At 43.6% G+C, this 21,534-nt stretch overlaps 1 protein-coding gene across 1 annotated transcript; it reads right to left on the bottom strand.

The window, feature by feature from the left end:
* Positions 1 to 8,460: 8,460 nt before the first annotated feature.
* Positions 8,461 to 12,630, bottom strand: LOC137382832 (immunoglobulin lambda-1 light chain-like). Its single transcript, XM_068055323.1, has 3 exons — positions 12,521 to 12,630; positions 12,034 to 12,375; positions 8,461 to 9,017 (listed from the first exon to the last, which is right to left on the bottom strand). Exons 1-3 carry the CDS (start codon positions 12,567 to 12,569, stop codon positions 8,695 to 8,697), a joined length of 714 nt encoding a protein of 237 aa, XP_067911424.1. The 5' UTR covers positions 12,570 to 12,630; the 3' UTR covers positions 8,461 to 8,694.
* Between the last annotated feature and the right edge of the window lie 8,904 nt (positions 12,631 to 21,534).

Raw genomic sequence — 21,534 nt, 5'->3', positions numbered from 1 at the left:
TAAGGAATTGGTGTGAGGTAGCATATGGGCACCAGAATTTTGGATGAGGTCAAGCTTAGGTAGTGTGGTAGATGGCAAGCTGCCCAGATGAGCGTAGGAATAGTCATGTGTAGAGGTAATAAAGGAATGGATAAGGGTTTCAGTTTCAGATGACCTGAAGCAGGGGTGAAGTCGGGCAATGTTATGGAGGTGGGATTAGACAGTTTTGTGACGGATTATGTGTTCACTAGCACCTGGAAGGCTCAAATACAACACCAAGGTTACGAACAGTTTAGTTCAGCCTCAGACAGTTGCCAGGGACAGGGAAGGAGTTGGTGGCGATGGACTGGAGTTTATGATGAGGATGGAAGACAATGGCTTCCCTCTTTCCAATATTTAGTTGGAGGAAATCATCGCTCATCTAGTACTAAATGTCGGACAAGCAATATAACAAAGCAGAGACAGTGGAGAGGACAAGAGAGCTGGTGATGAGGCAGACCTGGATGTTATCAGTGTTCATGTGGCGCCTGACATGGTCTTTCCAGATGAAGTCCCCAACGGATAGTAAGTAGATGAGAAATAGGAGGGAGTCAAGGATAGATCAGTGGGGTACGCCAGAGGTAATGTGTGGAAGTGAGAAGAGAGCAATTGCAGGTTATTCTCTGGCTACGGCAGGATGGATAAGAATAGAACTAGGTGAGGGCAGCCCCACCCAGCTGGATAGCGATGGAAAGGTGTTGGAGGCGGGGTAGTTAAAGATGGCGTAGTTAAGTGTGCCAAAGGCTGAAGACTGGTCGAGAAAGATGAACAGGAATAGTTTACCATGGTCACAATGACAAATGATGCCATTTGTGATTTTGATGAGGGTGTTTACTGTGGCTGGGGCAGAAATCTGTCTGGAGCAACTCAAAAGTCGAGTTGCTGGAAAGATGGCCATGGATGTGGGAGGTGACAACACACTTGAGGAGTTCAAAGAGGTAGGGTGGTTGAAGATGGGTCAGCAGTTTGCAAGAACAGAAGGTAAGGGTGACTGTTTTAGAAGACGGATGCTGACGATAGGTTTGAAGATGGGGAAAGTACCTGAGGAGAGAGAACCACTCACAATATCAAACAACATCGGGGCCAGGAAGGTATACTGCGTGGTCAGCAGTTTAATTGGAATACTTTCAGGACAGCAGTTGGCTTCATGGACAAGATGAACTTGGAGAGGGCACGAGCAGAATAGGAGACTAAGATGCAAGTTCAGAGCTAGGGCAGGTTGTAACTTCAGGGGAAATTTGGCCCAAGTCGGCCAAGGAAAGGGAGAGAAACAGCAAGGATGTCCAAAGTCAGTGACTTATTGTTGGAGGTGAGGGTGGTGGTTTCAGGGGAGATGGGTTTAAAATATGGATTGTATTTGAGAACAGAAGCTAGGGGGTTAGCTGTGCATTCTGGTCGATCGTTGAATAATGACCAGTTTTGACTGACGATAACAAGACCCGATAGTGCATTCTGTGGTCCAATGAAAACTGGCAATGAATGGCGAAACCAATTGTCCACCATAAACTTTCAAGTCTTCCTCCCTTCGTCTTAAGGGAGTGCAGATGATGGTCATACAGAGGATTGGCCGCGATGAAAGAGAGTAAGGATTTTAAAGTGGAAAAGACCATTTAAGGTACAGGTCAGGATGAGATTAAGCAGATCGAAGCTGCAGAGATGTTATCTTGAATGGAGGACCATAGGCAAGAACGCTGGGAAGTGTAAGTGTGGTTACACATTACTTGTGGGAAATTTTTCTATTTAAATTATTCCATGAAATAATTTTTGTTTGGGCCGATCCTTCAAGCTTTGAGATATTCGGAGTATATTCTAGTGCTTGCATTTAATGATTTTGCCTTAAAGCTGTTTTGATGTAAACTTAATCTTCTGGTCCCTTAGGCTATTTTGAAATACAGAAATGGAACATTAGTGTAATTTTGCTGCAAGGAATGAACAGTAAATCTAACACTTATGGCAGTGTTCTGTACCTGACACTGTGTTTGAATATCACGTCTCATTAGTTTGATTATAACTTTCAGATAAACATTCAATTCTACTTTTGCAAGTATCTCGGGCTATATTTTACCGGGCCCTGTAGTTTCCACATATAGCCCTAACGTTTAATGTATTTGTTTTTACTTCTCACACCCAATTGCTTGTAAATGCTTTATTTTTCGAGTAACCAACTAATTTTCGTCCAGCCGATGCCAATAGTGAAATGGCAAGAAGACTTCTTAGTTCCTGTGGCGGTCTTCCAGTTCCGGTAACTTGTCGCTTTTCCGGGACGTTTACGGACTGCAGCTGTCAAGAGCTGAATGAGTGTAAGCACAATTCCAAAGCATTTTCGGCCACCCTCACCAAGATCAAAGAGAACAAGAGCAAATGATCTGCAATTCTCAATGGATTGCTTGAACCTCTGCAATACTTGAGTGTCATTGGTCAGCAATCAAGGGAGTTGTGATTGTAACACTTATACCTGAGATCCTGGTTTCTCAAACAGGAAGACCAATCTCAGTATAAGAACAATAAACTGCTCCTCAACGGCGGAGCTGCAGAGACAGGCGGATGTTCTCTCTAGCTGAGGATGATGTTTTCTCCCTCTGTTCGAACTGCTACTCCTCGCCGTTATTCAGGCCATTCTGCTGATATACCGAACAAGAGATTTGAAGCTTTTTCGAAGGAGGCGATCAGATCAACGCGAGCACGTTTTCGGAACGCAATATGATGAGGACTGCTTACATGGAACAACACCGTCCAGACAGAGTCTAGCCGAAACTCCTGTTTGTCGCACGTTATTTTTCACAGCCCGATTTTCCCGACTTGACTTTTTGCTAGTGCCCGAATTAATAGAAACGTTTATGTTTTAAACATGCGGCGCTGCGTCCGCCGTTTACGCCGTTTCTCTCGCATCTCCACCGATCACGTGTGGGATAAATCCCACGGAAATTCCAAGCACCTATTTTATTTGATCAACATCTATGTAAATAAATAGTGAGCCCTGAATTTTCCAGAGAGCCCTTGTACTCTCCTTCATGTTGTGTTTGAGGGGTTTAATTGGAATGCTGTCTTGGTTAAGATTCATTAATGGTGAGATTACCTGCAGTTATTGAAAGCAAAATACTGCAGATGCTGGAAATCTGAAATAAAAACAGAAAGTGCTGGAAATACTCAGCAGGCCTGGCAGCATCTGTGGAAACAGAAACAGAGTTAACGTTTCAGGTCTGTGGATTTTCATCAGAACTGTTCTGATGTTGCCAGAGCTGCAATTTACGGCACTTTCTGTTTTTATTTCCTGCAGTTATAATTTACTTCTGGTAAGGAAAATGAGCGTTTCATTAATTTGAGGGGTTGGGTACGTTAACTCAAGATTTTGATTACGTTTCGTATAACTGGTACAGGTACATCAGATTACTGGCTAGAAATCACAAGTACCAGAAAAGGAGACAACTGATGATGGTTTGCAGAAAACGAACCCAGAGGTGGAGCAGCGGAACACCTCCGCTCAGTCCGCAAACATGACCCCGAGCTTCCGGTTGCCTGCCATTTCAACACACACCCCTGCTCCCATGCCCACTTTTCTGTCCTGGGCCTGCTGCAGTGCTCCAGTGAACATCAACGCAAGATTGAGGAGAAGCATGTCATTTTCGGACTTGGCACCAGGACTATACATTGAGTTCAATAATTTCAGAGCATGAGTGGCCACTTTTTTTTTATAATTGTTTTGTTATATTTTGCTTTATCGTTTTTTTAACCATGTGCCTGCCTTAAACTGGATTTTTCATGTTTGTGCTTTTGGCTAGGGCTGTTAATTATTCTGTCATTAACACTCTTTCTGCACTAATGCTTTGTCTTTCACCACACCATTAGCTCACTCTCTTTGCCTTTTCCCCTTGACCTTCTTGTCAGTTAATTTCTCCGGCCCTCTGTCCTATCACACACCTCCCCTTTTGTTCTCTTTACCCCCACCCCGCTTTACTTGCTTAAAACTGATGACATTTCTAACCTTTGCCAGTCTGATGATAGGTCACAGACCTGAAATGTTAATTCTGCTTCTCTCTCCACAGATGCTGCGAGACCTGCTGAGTATTTCCAACACTTTCTGTTTTTATTTCAGATTTCCAGCATCCGCATTATTTTTGCTTTTATCATACTGGGGCGGTTGCCTACGGGCTGCTCCATAACAACACTGCTGGTCAGAGAAGGGAAATCTCTTTCACTCAGACTGCCCATGGTGGTGCAACAAAACAAAGAAACTAGAACACTGCAACAAAAGAAATAGAAATTGCATTGCGCCATTTGGTCTTTTGAGCCTGTTCCACCATTCAATGATTTTCCTGGCTGATCTTCCACATCAAATACACTTTCCAGCCCTACTCCTAAATTCCTTGATTCTTTCAGTATCCAAAAAACTATCGATTTCTGTCTTAAATAAGCTCAACTACTGAGCAGTCACAGCCCTGTGGGGTACAGAATTCTGAAGATTGAGTGAAGAAATTGCTCTTCATCTCAGTCCAAAATATCTGCCTCTTATTTTGGGACTGTGTCTCCGAGTTCGAGACTCACCAGCCAAGTGAAAAAACCTCCCAGTATCTATCTCCGCTCAGTCCACAAGCAGGACCCTGAGCTTCCCGTTGCTTGCCATTTCAACACTCCCCCCTGCTCTCATGCTCACATCTCTGTCCTGGGATTGCTGCAGTGTTCCAGTGAACATCAACGCAAGCTCGAGGAACAGCATCTCATTTACCGATTAGGTACACTACAGCCTGTCGGACTGAACATTGAGTTCAATAATTTCAGAGCATGACAGCCCCCCATTTTACTTTCATTTTTAGTTATTTTTTCTTCCTTTTTATTTACATTCTTTTTTACATTTTTTACAATCTTTTTTTTTGCATTTATTTCATTTCATCTCAGTTTGTTCAGTTTGCTTACCCACTGTTTTTTTTTCAGGTTTGTACTTGCTGCTGTTCAATATTCAGTGTATTTACACCTCATCTGTACTAATGCTTTGTCTTTCAACACACCATTAACATATTGTTTGTCTTTGCTCCGTGACCTTTTGGTCAGCTATGTGGCCTGGTCCATTCTAGACATCCTTTGTTATCTCTTGCCCCACCCCCACCTCACTTGCTTATAACCTGCGACTTTTCTAATATTTGTCAGTTCCGATGAAGGGTCACTGACCCGAAACGTTAACTCTGCTTCTCTTTCCACAGATGCTACCAGACCTGCTGAGTGGTTCCAGCATTTCTTGCTTTTCTCCCAGTATCTATCCTGTCAAGCCCCTTAAAATTATATACGTTTTACTGAGTTCACCTCTCATTCTGCTCATCTCAAAGGAATATAAGCATAGTTTACTCAATTCCCTTCATCCCAAGAATCAGTCTATTGAACATGTGTTGCACTATCTCTAAGGCAAGTATATCCCTCCCTAGGTTAGGAGATCAAAACTGCTCACAGTACAAGTGTGGGCTCACCAAGGCCCTGTCAAATTGTTTGCTATCCTAATGCAGGTGGAAGTTGGGTGGCAGCTACATGAATGATAATATCTAATGCATGCATTAGCATTTTATCTTAGGAGTAGACATGAAACAATGTGCACAACCAGGTATGGTGACTGAAAACAACTTTCACGTTGTGTGTCAGCAACATATTTGAGATCAGATCAATATTAATTAGTAACCCGATCATGTTATTTTAATAATTTCTCACTATATGTAACTACGCAAAATCTAGGATATAGCAACAGGTCATTTAAGCCTTCCGAGCATTCAGTTTCGACCTTAGGAACAAAGGACACAGGAGCAGGCCATTGAGCCCTTCGATCCTGGTCTGCCACTCAACTAGATCATGGCTGATCTTCGACCTCAATGCCATTTTGCTGCACTATTCCCATATCCCTTGATATTGTTTATATCTAGAAATCTATCACTCTCTGTCTTGAAGATACTCGTGACTGAGCCTCCACAGCATTCTGGGCCAGTGAATTCCACACATTTACCACCCTCTGAGTGAAGAAAATCCTCCTCATCTCCGTCCTAAATGGCCTGCGTCTTATTCTGAGATTGTTTCCCCTGGTTGTAGAGCTCCACCAACCCCCTCCACCTCAAACGCATCCACCCCACCCCAACCAGGGGAACATCCTTCCTGCATCAACTTGGTTGAGCCCTGTAAGAAGTTTGTATGTTTCAATGAGATCACCTCTCATTCTTCTAAACTCTCGAGAATATAGGCCCAGTCTCCTCAATCTCTTCTCATAGGACAATCCCGCCATCCCGGGTATCAGTCTGGTGAACCATCATTGCACTCCATCTATGACACTCTCCTTTGGTAAGAAGAACAAAACTGCACACAATATTCCAGGTGCAGTCCCACCAGGACTCTACACAATTGCAGCAATACTTCTTTACTCCTCTATTCAAATTCTATTGAAATAAAAGCTAACATACCATTTGGCTTCCTAATTGCTTGCTGCACCTGCATGTTAGCATTGAATGACTTATGAACAAAAACACCCAGGTCCCTTTGGACATCAATACTTCCCAATCTCTCACCATTTAAGAAATACTCTGCATTTCTGTTCTTCCTACCAAATTGGATAACCTCATATTTTACCGCATTATATTCCATCAATCATATTCTTGCCCACTCACATAACCTGTTTGCATCCCCTTGAAGACTCTTTGCATCCTCCTCACAAATCACATTCCCACCTGGTTTTGTGTCATCAACAAACCTGGAAATATTGCATTCAGCCCCCACATTCAAATCATTGATAAAGATTGTGATTAGCTGGCACACAAGCACTGATCCTTGCAGTCAAAACCGACTAACCTGAGAATGACCTGTTTTTTTCTACTCTCTATTTTCTGTTCATCAACCAATTCTGAAAATTCAAACACACCGCGTTCATGGCTCCCCTTATCTATTCTGCAATTATATCCTCAAAAACTAATCGGTTTGTCACATGATTTCTCGTTCATAAGTCCATGTTGACTCTGCCCAATCCTACCATTATTTTCTAACTGTCCAGTTATAACATCCTTTATCATAGGTTCTAGCATTTTCCCTACTACTTTCAGGCAAACAGTTCTGTGGTTCCCGTTTGCTCTCTCCCTCCTTTCTTAATTAGTGGGGTTACATTTGCTATCATTCAATCTGCAGGAACAATTCCAGAATCTATCGAATTTTGGAAGATGATCACCAACGCATCCACTGTCTCTGCAGCCAACTCTTTCAACAATGTGCATTGTTAATCATCAGGTACATGGGATTTATCAACTTTCAGTCCTATTAATTCTCCAGTACTACTTTTTTACTGATACTAATTTCTTTCAGTTCCTCATTTTTGCTAGCACCTTGGTTGCTTAATATTTCTGAGAGGGTTTTTATCCCATTGAGGAAACGCAAAACTTACTCTACCTCCAAATTTGGTGTGATCTGCAACTTGTTTATCGAACTCTGTATGGTTTCATTAATATATATGGCGAAAAGCTGTGCTGGACTCCGTTTGTCACGTCCAACCAATCAGAGAACGAAACACTAATGCTTACTCTCCCTCTCCTCCCACCCAACTCGTATCTTCAAATAAACTATTGATTTCATCTGTACGTGGAGATCTGATATTTTCGCCTCTCTGTTCTAGTCCCACGCATCATCCCAATAGTAGTAACAACATTGCAGATACGTTCGGCACTTTCTCCAGCCCTTCAGTAGCATTTTTATAGTACGGAGTCAAATAATTAGCACAGTTCTATATAACTCTAACATAAACCCCCCTGCTGTTGTATTCTATTCCAATGGAAATTAGCCGGCACTTTGTTTTCACTCGCTATGGCCCTAACAACTAATAATACTACTTTAGCGATTTATGTACTGTAGTTCTAAATCAGTCTGATCAAAGAAGGCAAGATACTAAAGGGATACTTGCACCGTGTTGCTGATTTGTGTGAGGCTGAATTTAAAAAGCGCAACTCACATAGGAGCTGGTTTCGGTCAAAGGCCTCAAGGAATCTCTAGTTATGGCTGTTTGACTTGTTTCTAAAAGAACCTGATTCAATCTAACCATTATTGACCAATTAAAGTCATCGGATAATTTTGAGGAAAAAAAAGCAAGGTCAGAAATTGCACCGCGTTAGGTGCGGGGTCTCCAAAAGAGAGGCGGTCACGGGGTTTGCCCTGAATTTGTGCAACCAGATGATTTAGAAACACTTGCACCAAGTGCTTTGAATTCTTCAGCTCCATCCCTACACGAACAATATTCAGTAGGTCTATCTTTGAAAATATGTTGCAAGATTACTTCCACGTGTTCGTGTACATAATCTCAGTATTCCGACTGATGTTAAAGGCTTTACAGAAAATGTGCAGAATGTCGCTAAAATAAAACCGCTATTTAATCACATGGAGGAAGTTGCTAATAATTGTTTCAGACCCAACGGCACAGAACAATAACAACACACGAGATAGCGGAATAGTCGTTTTATTAAACTGTGATGTTTGTGAGGTTACACTGAAACTTTGATCAGTTCAGGGTGAACACACTGTAAAATACAGACAGCGGAATCCACCGGATAACCTGCACAACTGTTCTGATTTGAAATGTTCCACTTAAAAACAAGCATGTAATGGCCGTTTGCGGAATATATTTGTAAAGAAACTTTGCTGCTGGAATAACAAATCAATACATAAGATTTTGAATCAGATACAACTGGACCTCGAGATACTTGTTTTAAGCGGGTTTGCCTGAGTCTCATGTTTAACCACACAGGAGTAAAGCTCGTGTGAGTTCCACTCTGAGGCTGGCAGAGTCAGATAACTGCTCACACTGAACGTGTTGTCCGTCTCCTGCTGGATCCGACTGGTCTCAACGCCATTCCCTCTCACACTGTCATCTACAGTCCACTCAATCTCCACAGCTCCCGGGTTAAAACCGCTCACCAAACACACCAGGGTCGCCGTGTTCTTTGTTGTGATTTGATCTGATGAAGGCGGAAGGACGGAAACCGAGGGGACCCGTGGATCTGAAAATCAGAAATAAATTGAAGTAGATCCATTCTTCATCCACATAAAAGTCGGAATCAATGTTTTACATTGTCCAAAACTTTTAAAATTAGATGACAGGTTAAAAAGCTATTAGGAATTTAACAGAACGGAACCCCTTTCGTGTCAACCGTCGAAAAGCTGGGGCCAACAGTCCCGGGAAATATATAACCTGAGAAAAGATCCCTACTTTTCCTTAAGGCAAGGAACACATACAAATTCTTAAGAGGAAATTGAATCTAACCAAAATAATGAGCTCAGAAAATAATATAAAGATTTAAAAGAATCGTAGTAAGCAATAAATCAGAATTAGGATTTATATTGAAGGCAATGCTGACAACAAAGACTATTTAACATTTAACGCCCAACATTCGACTTTGAAAAAATTGACTGTTAAACCAACTATTAAATAATTTCGAATTTGCACTTGCTTTGACGGAAGTGAATCTTGGACTAATATTTGGATTTCTGTCGCTTTGCTCCTTTCTCGCTGCCACGAGGTTTCCCGCTCGTCCGACGGTGACTCTATTGCCTAAAACCTCAGAAGACTGTTCTATCACATTCTAATTACGCTGTTTGGGGACTTCTTTGGGGTCAGTGTGTCACAATTCATACGTTTTCACTAAACGGAAACTGTTTCCTCTAAATAACATCTGTTATTGTGAACTATTATATCTATATTGTCTAATAATATAACCTCAATCTGCAAGTAATAAAGCCAACCTGACCTGGTTTATATTCATCCCTCAACTAACATCGTTACAACAGATTATCTGTCCTGTGATGTTTGTGGGACTTTGCGCAAATAAGCTGCCGAGTTTCATACATTACAAAGGGTGACTGTCCTTTAAAAAGCACGAAATTAGCTATGAAGTGCGCTCAGATGTCCTGAGGTCGTGGAAGGAGGCCTAACAATGCAAGCTCGTTCTTTTTTTTTCTTATTCTTCAATCGAAATATTCCCATGATAGCAACAACGAAATATTACCAAGTGTAAGAAGATTAAAGCCGAACTCTCAGAATCTCATTTTTTAAATAACCCTTCGCACCATGTATTACAAGCACCAGCTGCCAATGACAAACCCTCGGTAAAATGGTTTATGTAATGTGAAGAAATGAAGAAAGGGTTGAAACACTACTTTTTTCAATACTAAAATGAGAGGCCGAGCCTCTACAATTGGTTCTGATATTGAGGTGTGATGTCAGCTACATCGGCGCGTCTCACCAGCACTAGATGTGACCGTGACGGTTTAACAATCTATTGTCATTCTGAGAGTTTCGCCTTGGAACCGACAACTTCGCCTCACTTTCCTAACGTTATTAATTTGGAGACTGAAACTGCGATTAGTCTGACAAGTGCCTCCAACCCCTGTTGTCAGAGTTTGTATAATCTCCAGGCCTCACCCAGAGTTTAGCTGAAAATTCAGATACTGAAATATCTGAAATCTCGTGGGATTATTGCACAGGTTTTACCATCAGTTTATATTATTGTCTAAATACAAGAGTTTTGCAGCGAACTGAGCGTCAGCTGGGTGGACGGCTAGAATATGAGACAGAAAGACCCCAACAGCGTGGGCTCAATCCCTTTACCGGCTGTGTTAGCTCATGGAGGCTTGTCCCAAACTTGAGGAGTGGTGATCCTCAAACTATGTATCACCAACTGTCTCTCTAATGGGGAGAGATGCCTCTGGACCTTTAGGATTATGGCGAGAGCAAGCAAGTAAACAACGAACGATAAAGTTAGTAGCAGCGATCGTTTTGAAAAGGAATAATTGAAAATATTCTGTCGCATGTTCTGTTTCATATCTCATTTTCGCCCATTTTGCTGTGATGCCACCGAATAACCAAGTCAAAATAACGATAGAGTATGTGCATTTTCCATATTACTCCTCTCACACTAACCACAGAACCTACAGCAAAGCGCAATTGAGAGCACAAGAGCAGCAGGAAGAATCTGATTCTGGTTCCGAGACATCGCTACACAATTGATTGGGCGGGAAGATAATGAGCCCCTGACTTGTTAAGAAAATAGGCATCATGTCAATTATTGGTGTTTGTTATTGCGGAATGCAGAAAATCGATCAGTGTGGGTGGTTACCACCAGCTGAACTGAGCTCATCAGTGTGATTACTATAGTCAGCGGGGATTAATGCGAAATGTCGGACTGAGGATCATGTACTGAGCGGTTTTCACTGAGTTTGGAGACGAGTGAGAGTGACTTACAGCAAGTCGCCACACTATCCTTCCGCAGTCTCAATCCAAGAATGATGATTAAATTCCGGTACCACTCCCAGTAGAATGAAAGTTTTGAATTTGTGTTTATGCCTTTTGTGCAGAAAAGGGCCGCGGTATTCCGATCTCAAAGACCCTGTTGGATTCAGGAATCATAGCCAGAAACAGGCCAATCGCAACCTTTGAAAGGCGCCCACTTAGTCCTTTTCCCATCCATTTGTTTTTCCTTTGTCAAAGTTTTATCCACTTTCTTTTTAAACGGTAGTCTGATTCTGCTCGCCCCATTCTTTGAGGTAGGACACTGCAGTCCTAACACTCCACTGGGTAAAGAAAATATCCTATCCAGTCCCTTCGCCCTTCTACCAAGGACATTCAATTGATGTCCTCAGGTTACCGATCAGTGAAAATATCTGTTTTCATTTTGCTCAGAACTATGCTCATTTCTAGCAGATGATCCCGTAAACTTCCAGTAGACCGAGCTTCACTCTCGTTCTCTTGTAACTAAAACCTTGCAGCACTGGTATCATCTTAAAAAATTGCCTCTGTCCTCTCTTACAACCTGAAAACCCTGCGCAAAATTGGGCGCAGTTATGCCTCTTTTAAATGTCACCGGACGCTGATTCACAAGCTCTGTATAAATATGTTATAAGAGAAATAGTCCTGATTTGCTCTCATCCAATCTACCAAGCCAGTGATTTTAAAGTGATTTTTAATATTTCGATGTTAACGCTGAAAATGTTAAAGCTCAGTAGAAATAATTTACTTACTGTCCAGGTTCAGCTTGGTTCCTCTCCCGAAAATGTATGCACCGCTACTCGCGGCAGCACAGTAATAATCGGCGGCGTCCTCCGTCTGCACATTGGTGATGGTTAAAAGCAACTTGTTACTCGATGACTCCACAGACCCGGTAAATCGATCTGGAATCCCCGAAGCCGTATCGTAGCTCTCGGACCAAACCAATACAGGGGCACTGCCGGGTTTCTGCCAGTACCAGCTCGTGTAGTAGCTGCCGATGCTGCCTCCGGACATGGTGCAGGTGATCTTGACGGTGCTCCCCGGTGTGGTTGAGATGGATGCTGGCTGAGTCAGGACAGGATCCGCGTTTGTACCTGGTGAAATAACAAGTTATTGATCAGTCAAACTCTGCAATTGTGAATATTGTTGCTAATTCAGGTCTGTTAAACACAATCTCTAAAAAAAAAATTCCGAGCAATGCAAACAGCAGCGATAATGAAGGTTAACGCCGGTACTTACTGTGGAGACAGAGCATCAGTGCGGCAAGAACTTGAACCCATTCAGTCATGGTGAAGGTTCTAGTGAGGGTCTGATGGAGGATAGTTCCTGACACGAATGTGGTTCTGGGCTCTTTCTAAACCTCCTTAAAAAGTTTCAACCTTCGCAACGTCATTGAATATTAAATTTACATGCAAATTTCCATTCATGTAAATCAGGTCACGGGATCCCATGCCCTGCGTTGACTGATATTTGAATTACGCGCATGTCAGTCATTTTAGAAAAAGAGAAACAAAACGTCAATGAGATCGGATCCAACTGGAGAATGATTGAAAACGGCAAAATACACGGCGCAGCGAGACATGGAATAGCGATTAGGTTTGGGTTTTAGAAGGGTAAAGGTTATAATAGAGGAAAACTTGAGCATAGTAAATGCTTTAATAGCTCTATGGACCTCGGGAAGAGCGCATTGGATAAGCAATGTATGAGTTGAGATTTGATTTGTTTAGTTTAGAGATACAGCACTGAAACAGGCCCTTCAGCCCACCGAGTCTGTGCCGACCATCAACTAATCCCACACTAATCCCATTTTCCTACCACATCCCCACCTGTCCCTATATTTCCCTACCACCTACCTATACTAGTGGCAATTTATAACGGCCAATTTACCTACCAACCTGCAAGTCTTTTGGCTTGTGGGAGGAAACCCGAGCACCCGGAGAAAACCCACGCAGACACAGGGAGAACTTGCAAACTCCACACAAGTTTGCAGCAAGGAATTAAAGAAATTGGGCACTGTCCCTGTTGACATCAGAGATAGATAGATAGATAGATCGATCGATCGATCGATCGATCGATCATGGAAATGAATGAAGGTTTAACAAACACATCGAAATGTTTTATTTTTATCTTGCCCTGCAATGAGGTGCCAATAGTGCACTTCTTGGGAAGTCTTGGTGAGTTAAACTTTGTGAGAAAAATGTGGACGAGGAAATGGTGCTTTCCGCAAGATGTTTTATTAATGGATCCGGGCAAGTTATTTGTGTCACAGGAAACGGTGAGGTTTAGAATGTCATGTCAATGAATTGAAAAATGAAGGGTAAATGAGTCAAATTTTACAGTTGTTCATTAGACTTGTGATAGTTATGAAAAACGGCAAAGTGAAATCATCTGTGCGATGTCACTGTTGTGCGAAATTCCATTCTCATTGTCCAACTGAAAGGCACAGAGAGATCAAGAAATAACGATCTAATCAGTACACTGAGAGCACAGGCCGTCGTGGTTGCAGATAGTGTCTCAGATAGTACATAGATTCATGGAATGAAACAGCACAGAAGGAGGCCAATCGGCCCATAGCACCTATGTCGGCTCTGTGAAGCAGCCATCAAATTAGATCCACTGTCCTCGTCTTTCTCCAGAACCCTCTATATTTCCCACCTTCAAGTGATTGTCAAATTCCCTTTCGAAAGTTATTATTAAATCTTCTCCCACCAACATTTCAGCTGATGTATTCCAGATCAAAACAACTGGCGTGACTTTGTTTTCCTCCTTGCTCTTCTGTTCTTTTCCCAAATTACCTTAAATCTGTGACCTCCGGTTGCCGAACCCTCTGCCACTGGAAAGACTTTCTGCTTATTTACTCTATCAAATTCCTTCAAGAAATGTTTTTATCTTCATGTCAGTTGTTAAAGATCGCAGGCTCAAACAACTCAGGGGTACGAATGCCCCTCCAGATCTTTCTCCCCTTCACTTCCTTCTGACTACATCCCTTCTTCTAATCGCACCTCTTGCCGTGTATTCACAATAACTTCCCACATTCCCCACCTTGACCCTGAACAATCTGTTCTTCGTAAAGGATTCAGCTTTATTTCCTTACGGCCTATCTCAAAGAATTTTGATCTCGGCACCATGTTGAGCTCTTTTTCCATTGTCTTTGCCTCTGCGCCGACTTCTTTGGCCAGGAGTCCTCCCTTCACACATCAAACCAGTTTACCCATTTCCAGTATTCTCCCTCCACCTAGCAACACCCACCAACCACCCCCCCCCCACCCCCTCCTCCCCTGCCTCTTATCTCTCTTGATCTTTTCGTTGCGAAATGCAACCTCACATTAGCCGTCTCAATTTCTCTGCTCCCCACTCTTACTGTAACCTATCTCCCTCTGAACTGACTACATTCTGTTCTCTCAGATCCAACCCTAACATCATTATCAAAGCTGCTGACATGAATGGTGCTATTGTTGACTGACAAACTGACCTCTACCTTGCAGATGCTGAACACCAACTCTCTGACACTTCCTCCTACCTCCCCCTGGACTATACCACAGCACCAAACAGCAAACCATTATTTCCACGACTGGAGATCATCCCTCCACAGCTTCGAACCTCATAGTTCCTCAACCCCTAACAGCCCACGTCCACCTGCTTCCCAGGATCCACACACAGGACTACCCAAAGAGACATATTGCTTCAACCTGTTCCTGCCCTACTGAACTGATTTCTTCCTCTCGGATCTATTTTTTTCTTCCCTTGTCCAGTCTTTCCTACCTACATCCGTGACTCTTCTGATGCCCACTGTCACTTCAACAGTTTCCAATTTCCCGGCCATAACCATCTTCTCTTCACCATGGACGTCCAATCTCTCCACACCTCCATCCCCCACCAGGATGGTTTGAGGGCTCTCCACTTCTTCTTTGAATGGAGGTGCAACTAGTTTCCATCCACCACCATACATTTATGCCCGTTTGAACTTGTTCTCACATTGAATAAATTATTCTTTAACTCATCTCACTTCCTCCAGATAAAAGGTGTTGCTATGGCTACCCACATAGGTCCTAGCTATGCCCGCCTTTTTGTGGAAAATGTGGAATATTCCTTGTACCCCGTCCCTCAACTCTATTTCCAGTACATTGATGAATGTATCAGTGTCATTCCCTGCTCTCGCTCTGAACTGGAAATGTTTATCAACTTTGATTCCAATTTCTGCCCTTCTCTCACCTTCTCATGATCAATCTCCAACCCCGCTTCTCATCCGGTGCCTCTCCGTTTTCATTTATAGTGTTGGGTGATAAACAAATAGTCATAATAAGCCCACTGACTGGCTCAGCTGCCTCAACTACACTTACTCACATTAGTTCCTGTACGGACTCCATTCCATTCTCCCAGTTTCTCCATCTCTATTCTGATGCTGCAACCTTCCACACCAGCGCTTCTGATATGTCTCCCTTCTTCCTGAACCAAGGATTCTATCCCCGCAACTCCCCACCTCCCAACGTGGCTGACATAGCCCTCAACCATGTCTGACCCACATCGCACACTTCGGCTGTCAACCCTTCCCGTCCCTCCCAGAGCCACAACAGGGTTCTCCTTGTCCTCACCTTCTACCCCACCAGCTTCTACATTCAATGGATCATCCTCCACCATTTCTGTCACATCCAGCTTGATGCCACCATCAAACACATTTTCGCTCCCCTCCCCATTCAGCATTCTGGAGGGAACATTCCCTCCGTGAAATCCTGCTCCACTCCTCTCTCACACCCAACACTCTGTCCCCTTCCATGCAAGCACGGGAGATGCAAGACCTGCTCCATTGCTTCATCTCGTCTCACTGTCCAAGGCCTCAAACACGCCTGCGAGGGGAAGCAGCCTAGTAACCTATCCACGGTTTATGCTGCTCGCAATGGAATCTGCTCTACATTAAGGAGAATAAATGCAGATTGGGTGAACAATTTGTGGAACACCTCTGGTCAGCCACAAGCATGACCCCAAGCTTCCAGTGACCTGCCACTTTAATTCTCCATCATGTTCTCACGCTGACATCTCTGTCCTCGGCCTACTGCAGTGTTCCAATGAAGCTCAACGTAATTTTGAGGAGCAGTACCTCATCTTTTGATTAGTCACTCGACAGCCCTCTGGACTCAATACTGAGTTCAACAATTCCAGACACTAATCTCTGCCCACATTTTAATACATTTTCTTTGCATGTTTCGACTATCTTGTTTTTCGCACGTTTTCTCTTGTTTTTGCTTTTGGATTGCAGCTGTTCATTATGCTGCCATTCACACCACTTCTGGACACATATTTTGTTTCTTTACTTGTGCCATTACTACTCCCTTTCACTCTGCCTCACCAACTCCTTTGTCATTCAATGTCTTCCAACTTCCACCCTATCACAGACCTTCCATTTTGTTCTATTTCCACCCTCCCGCATTTGTACTACTTTTAATCTTTTACATTTATAACGTTTACCAGTTCTAGTGAAGGGTCATCGACATGAAAAGTTAACTCTGTTCCTCTCTCCACAGATGCTGGCAGACCTGCTGAGTATTTCCAGCATTTTCTGTTTCTATTTCAGATTTGTAGTATTCTCACTATTTTGCTTTTCTGTTCCTTCAAGAACACCTCGAACAAATCTCTCTTTAACGTGCTCTACTCTGAGAGAAGCCCCAGTTTCTCTAGTCCAGTGGTTCTCAAATCTTTTTCACTAAAGGACTCCTTTTGATGGATTAATAGATTAGTAATCATGCCACCCACCCAGCCCCAATTATAATACTATGTAAAGCTCAAAATATGAAAGTGATGCATGTAAAAATTGTTTTTAAGAACGGTTTTTAGAAGACCGGTATTTACTTATAGATAACAGTGCAATGGGAGTGCCTGCTTCTCACTGCATAGTCTGTCTAATATTGGCAGCAGCTCGGAGAGAGCAGGAGAATGGCGGGAATCGCATCACGGGGGAAGCAGATCACGGAAAAAAACACTAGAGGAGCACGATGCAGCAGAGCACGGCTGCGATCGCCGTTCACTTGCATACCCTTGGTTACGGTGCCCTGGACAGCCGTCCAACTATAAGGTTGTCCCGCACACGGACAGCACAGAAGGTCACTGCGGACCCCAGGGGTCTGGGGAGCTCTGTTTGAGAGCCAGAGGTTTAGATGGGCTGCGTTTGCTGACAAGGCAACTGCACAGATGGATGACATCCGCGATCGTTCTGTGCTTGCTCTGCTTTGCAAGGATTCATTTATATTGTTCGCATTTTGCAAGCCAAACCCAAGCAACGGGAAATATTAAAGACAATTTCGGAAGTATCAAAGGTTTGATGTAAATAATTGTGGCTAATTGAGAGACAAATATCTTTAAGTTGTTAATATTTTGATAAAATGTGATATATTTAATCACAAAATATTCTTATCTTTACTCATAAGAAATGTCTGAGATGCCATTGACATTTGTGTACCAAATAAATGTGGTGCAAGATTGCCACCTGCTGGTGCTGTAACATATGACACAGGGATGACATCCGAACATCCGAACAAACGAATTCGGTGCTGCAGTAGACGACCTGGCCGCTCGTGCCTCCTCCGCCAGTCAACAAGATCATGGCTAATCTGATTGTAACCTCAACTTCCCATTCCTGCCTACCACCAATAACCTTTCACCCCCTTGTTTATCACCATTCTAAGTACCTCTTCCACCGCCTTTGGAGGATGAGAGTTCCAAAGACTTACGACCCTCTGAGAGAAAAACTTTCTCCTCATCTCTGTTCTAAATGGGCACTGCAATTTTATGAGGGGTAGCAGCGGCAAGTAAGAGCCTGGGGAGTGTAAAATCCTGGCGTGGCCCACAGGCCCAGCAGAGGTGGGCCCATCCTCGAACTTTTGGCCGGTGGGCGGGACCTCCTGCCCAACATAAAAGTCCGTCCAGACTCACCAGAGGTGAAGGCGCATTGGTATATGCTTGGGAAGGACTGAACCTGGGAGTCCTTAAAATAATTTCGGCTCCATAAATTCTTATGGCTGATTATCACCTACAGCCCTCCCTCGGCTGATAAATAAGTCCTCCTCTATGCTGAACACCACCTGAAGAAGCACTGATAGTCGCAAGTGCTCAGAATATAATCTGGGTGAGGGACCTAAATATCCAGCACCAAAGGTGGCTCAGTAGCACCACTACTGATGAAGCTGACTGAGTCCTGAAGCATATAGCTGCCACACTGGGTCTGAAGCAGGTAGTGAGAGAAGAATCATGTTGGAAAACCTACCTGAGCCAGTCCTCATCAGCCTCTCAGTTGCAGATGCATCGGTCTATGATAGTGTTGTTAGGAGTCACCACTACACAGTCCTTGTGAAGACAAAGTCCTGCCTTCACATTGAGGAAACCCTCCATCATGTTCCCTGCCAGTAGCACCATACAAAATGGGATAAAGCAGAACAGATCTAAAAGCTCAGAACGGGACATCCTTGAAGCACTGTGAGACATCAAAAGCAGCAGAATTATATTCAAACACAATCTGTAATCTCATGGCCACACTCTACTATCACCATTAGGCGAGAGGGCTAACCCTGGTAAAGGCCTGCAAAGGTATGCAATTGAAACCCGACCGGGGCCCGAGAGAACCACATCCAACCCGAATCCGATCCATCCTGAGTCCTTTGATTTGTTCCTGCGCCTGATCCGACCCAACCCGACACGACAGGAAGGCTGGAATGAAGTTGATTATATCAACGAGGTTGTGCTCTACCTTGAATGGAATCATGCACTGCAGACTAGTGCAGAGCCCAGATGCAGATTTCCTGCCTTGATGTCCTGGCTGTTCAAATTTTGAAGCTTTTCCCTCCCTGAGCAAAAGGCAGCACTATGTCCGACCCAGCCGGACCCGACCCGAGCCCCAATGCCGGACCTGGAAGAGAGATACGACCCGACCCAAACCTGACACATATCATCGGTTCTGGTCGGGTTCGGGTTGGGTGGCCATGCTCTAAATCCGGGTTCAATTAGCAGTGTTGGGCAACATGCCACGGGTAACACCAGGCATACTTAAAAGTGAGCTGTATGACTGGTGAAACTGAAGCACAGGACTACATGCAAGCTAAACAACAGAAGCAGTATGCTTTGGACAGAATTAAGCAACCCCACAATCAATGGGTCAGACCAAAATCTGCAGTCCTGCCCAATCCAGTCGCGAATGGTGGTAAACAAAGTTGACAACGAATGGGAGGAGGATTCTTCATGTCTATTCCAATCCTCAAGGGGGGAAAGAAGCCAGCGTGAGAATGCCAAAGACAAAGCTGAAGCACTGCAACAATCTTCAGCATGAAGTGCTGATCCATATCAACCTCTACCTGAGGCCACTACCATCAGAGATAGTGATGCAGTCCATGTCCTTATTCAGCAAGACATGGACAACATTCAGGCTTGGGCTGATAAATGGTAAGTAACATCTGCACATCTGCACCACAGAAGTGCCAGTCATTAATAATCTCCAACAAGAGAGAATCCAATCATCTCCCCTTGACTTTGAACGGCATTGCCATCACAAAATCCCCTGCTATCAGCATCCTCAGTGTTACAATTGACCTGAAACGGAACTGGAGCAGTCACATAAATACTGTGGCTGCAAGAGTAGGTCAGAGGCTCGGACTTCTGTGGTGAGTAACCCACCTCCTGACTCCCCAAAGACTGTCCACCATCTATGAGACACAATTCAGGAGTGTGATGGTATACTCTTCACTTGCATGGATGAGTGCGGCTCCAACAATACTCAGGAAGCATGGCACCATCCGGGATAAAGCAGCATGCTTGATTTACACCCCATCCACCATCTTAAACATTCACTCCCTCAACCGCCAGCGCACAGTGGCAGCAGGATGTACCATTTACAAAATGCACTGCAGCAACTCCCCATGCCTCCTTCCATAGCACCTTCCAAACACGCCACCTCTCCCACCTAGAAGTACAAAGGCAGCAGACATGTGGGAACACCACCATCTGTAAGCACCCCTCCAAGCCACACTCCTTCCAAACTTGGAAATATATCGCTGTTCCTTCACTTTCACTGAACAAAAATCCTGGAACTCCATCCCTAATAGCACTGTGTGAGTGCCCCCACCAGATGGACTGTAGCAGTTCAAGAAGGAAGCTTGCCACCACTTTCTCAAGGGCAATTAGGGATGGGCAACAAATGCTGCCCTTGCCAGAGACACACCTCATGAAATGAATAAAATAAAAAGATGGCAGACTTCAGCCAATTTGATTCATTCCATTTGCTACCAAGAAATGGCTAAAGGCACTGGATACCACAATGGCTATGGGCCGTAACAACATCCCTGCTGTATTACTTAAGGCTTGTGCCACAGAACTAGTTGCACCTCCAGCCAAGCTGTTCCAGTCCAGACACAACACTGGCATCTACCAATTGCCCAGGTATGTCCTGTCCACCAAAAGCTGGGCAAATCAGCCTGGTTAATTACCACCCTATCAGTCTATTCTCAGTCATCAGCAAGCTGCTGGAAGGTGTTGTCAGCAGTGCTGTCAAGTGGTATGTACTTGGCAATAACCTGCTCACTGGCACTCAATTGGCTCTAGAACTAATTACAGCCTTGGTCCAAACATGGACTAAACTGCTGAATTCCAGTTGTCACGGACTTGTAAATATTTTTCTCCTCGAATTAAAACAGTGTGTGGACCTTTAAGACTCTGTTAAATCAGTGCACCTTTAAGGGAAAGAAAGGTCTGGGGACACAGTGCGCCACAGCTGCATTTTTGATGCCCTGGGCAACAGCAGGAGAGAGAGTTCACATGGTATGATGTTTCCACTTTGACTGTGTGTGGAAATGGCAGAAACCAGCTGAAACCAGTTAGTTTTCAGAGATTTTCCAGTGAAGCGTACTGAAGAGAGAAAACTGTATATTTCCTCTCAGCAGAAAATTCGACAAGGAGCTACCAGCCAAGTTAATTCCCTGAATAAAGAAGAAAAGCCTGATTTTGGAAGAAACCGTTTGTATTGCTGTGCTTATCATTCAAAGAACTGTTTAATGCTTGCTGCAGCTGAAGAGTTGAATATCTATCTGCTGAAGGACTATTTTCATCAAATCCAGATGAAGACTTCGAGTGGCCTTTGACTATTTCCACATTAGAAGACCATCAGCAACGTAACCTGCAAAAACTTACTTATTTTATTTATTCTTAAGAGACAGTTAATTTTAAATACACCACTTTTAAAACTGATTAACTGTTGGTTTTTGAATGTATGTGTGTGA

Source organism: Heterodontus francisci, chromosome 23 (genome assembly GCF_036365525.1).
Source record: "Heterodontus francisci isolate sHetFra1 chromosome 23, sHetFra1.hap1, whole genome shotgun sequence".
NCBI classification, from domain to species: domain Eukaryota; kingdom Metazoa; phylum Chordata; class Chondrichthyes; order Heterodontiformes; family Heterodontidae; genus Heterodontus; species Heterodontus francisci.
The sequence above is the reverse complement of the archived record's forward strand: the minus strand, read 5'-3'. Positions and strand labels throughout refer to the sequence as shown.

What these genes read in the sequence shown, in the direction of transcription:
- LOC137382832 (XM_068055323.1), bottom strand. Translation starts at nt 12,569, where the DNA reads ATGACTGAATGGGTTCAAGTTCTTGCCGCACTGATGCTCTGTCTCCAC. An exon ending in ACTGATGCTCTGTCTCCACA is followed by an intron (nt 12,376 to 12,520) that starts GTAAGTACCGGC and finishes TTATTTCACCAG; the next exon opens with GTACAAACGCGGATCCTGTC. An exon ending in AACCAAGCTGAACCTGGACA is followed by an intron (nt 9,018 to 12,033) that starts GTAAGTAAATTA and finishes TCTGATTTTCAG; the next exon opens with ATCCACGGGTCCCCTCGGTT.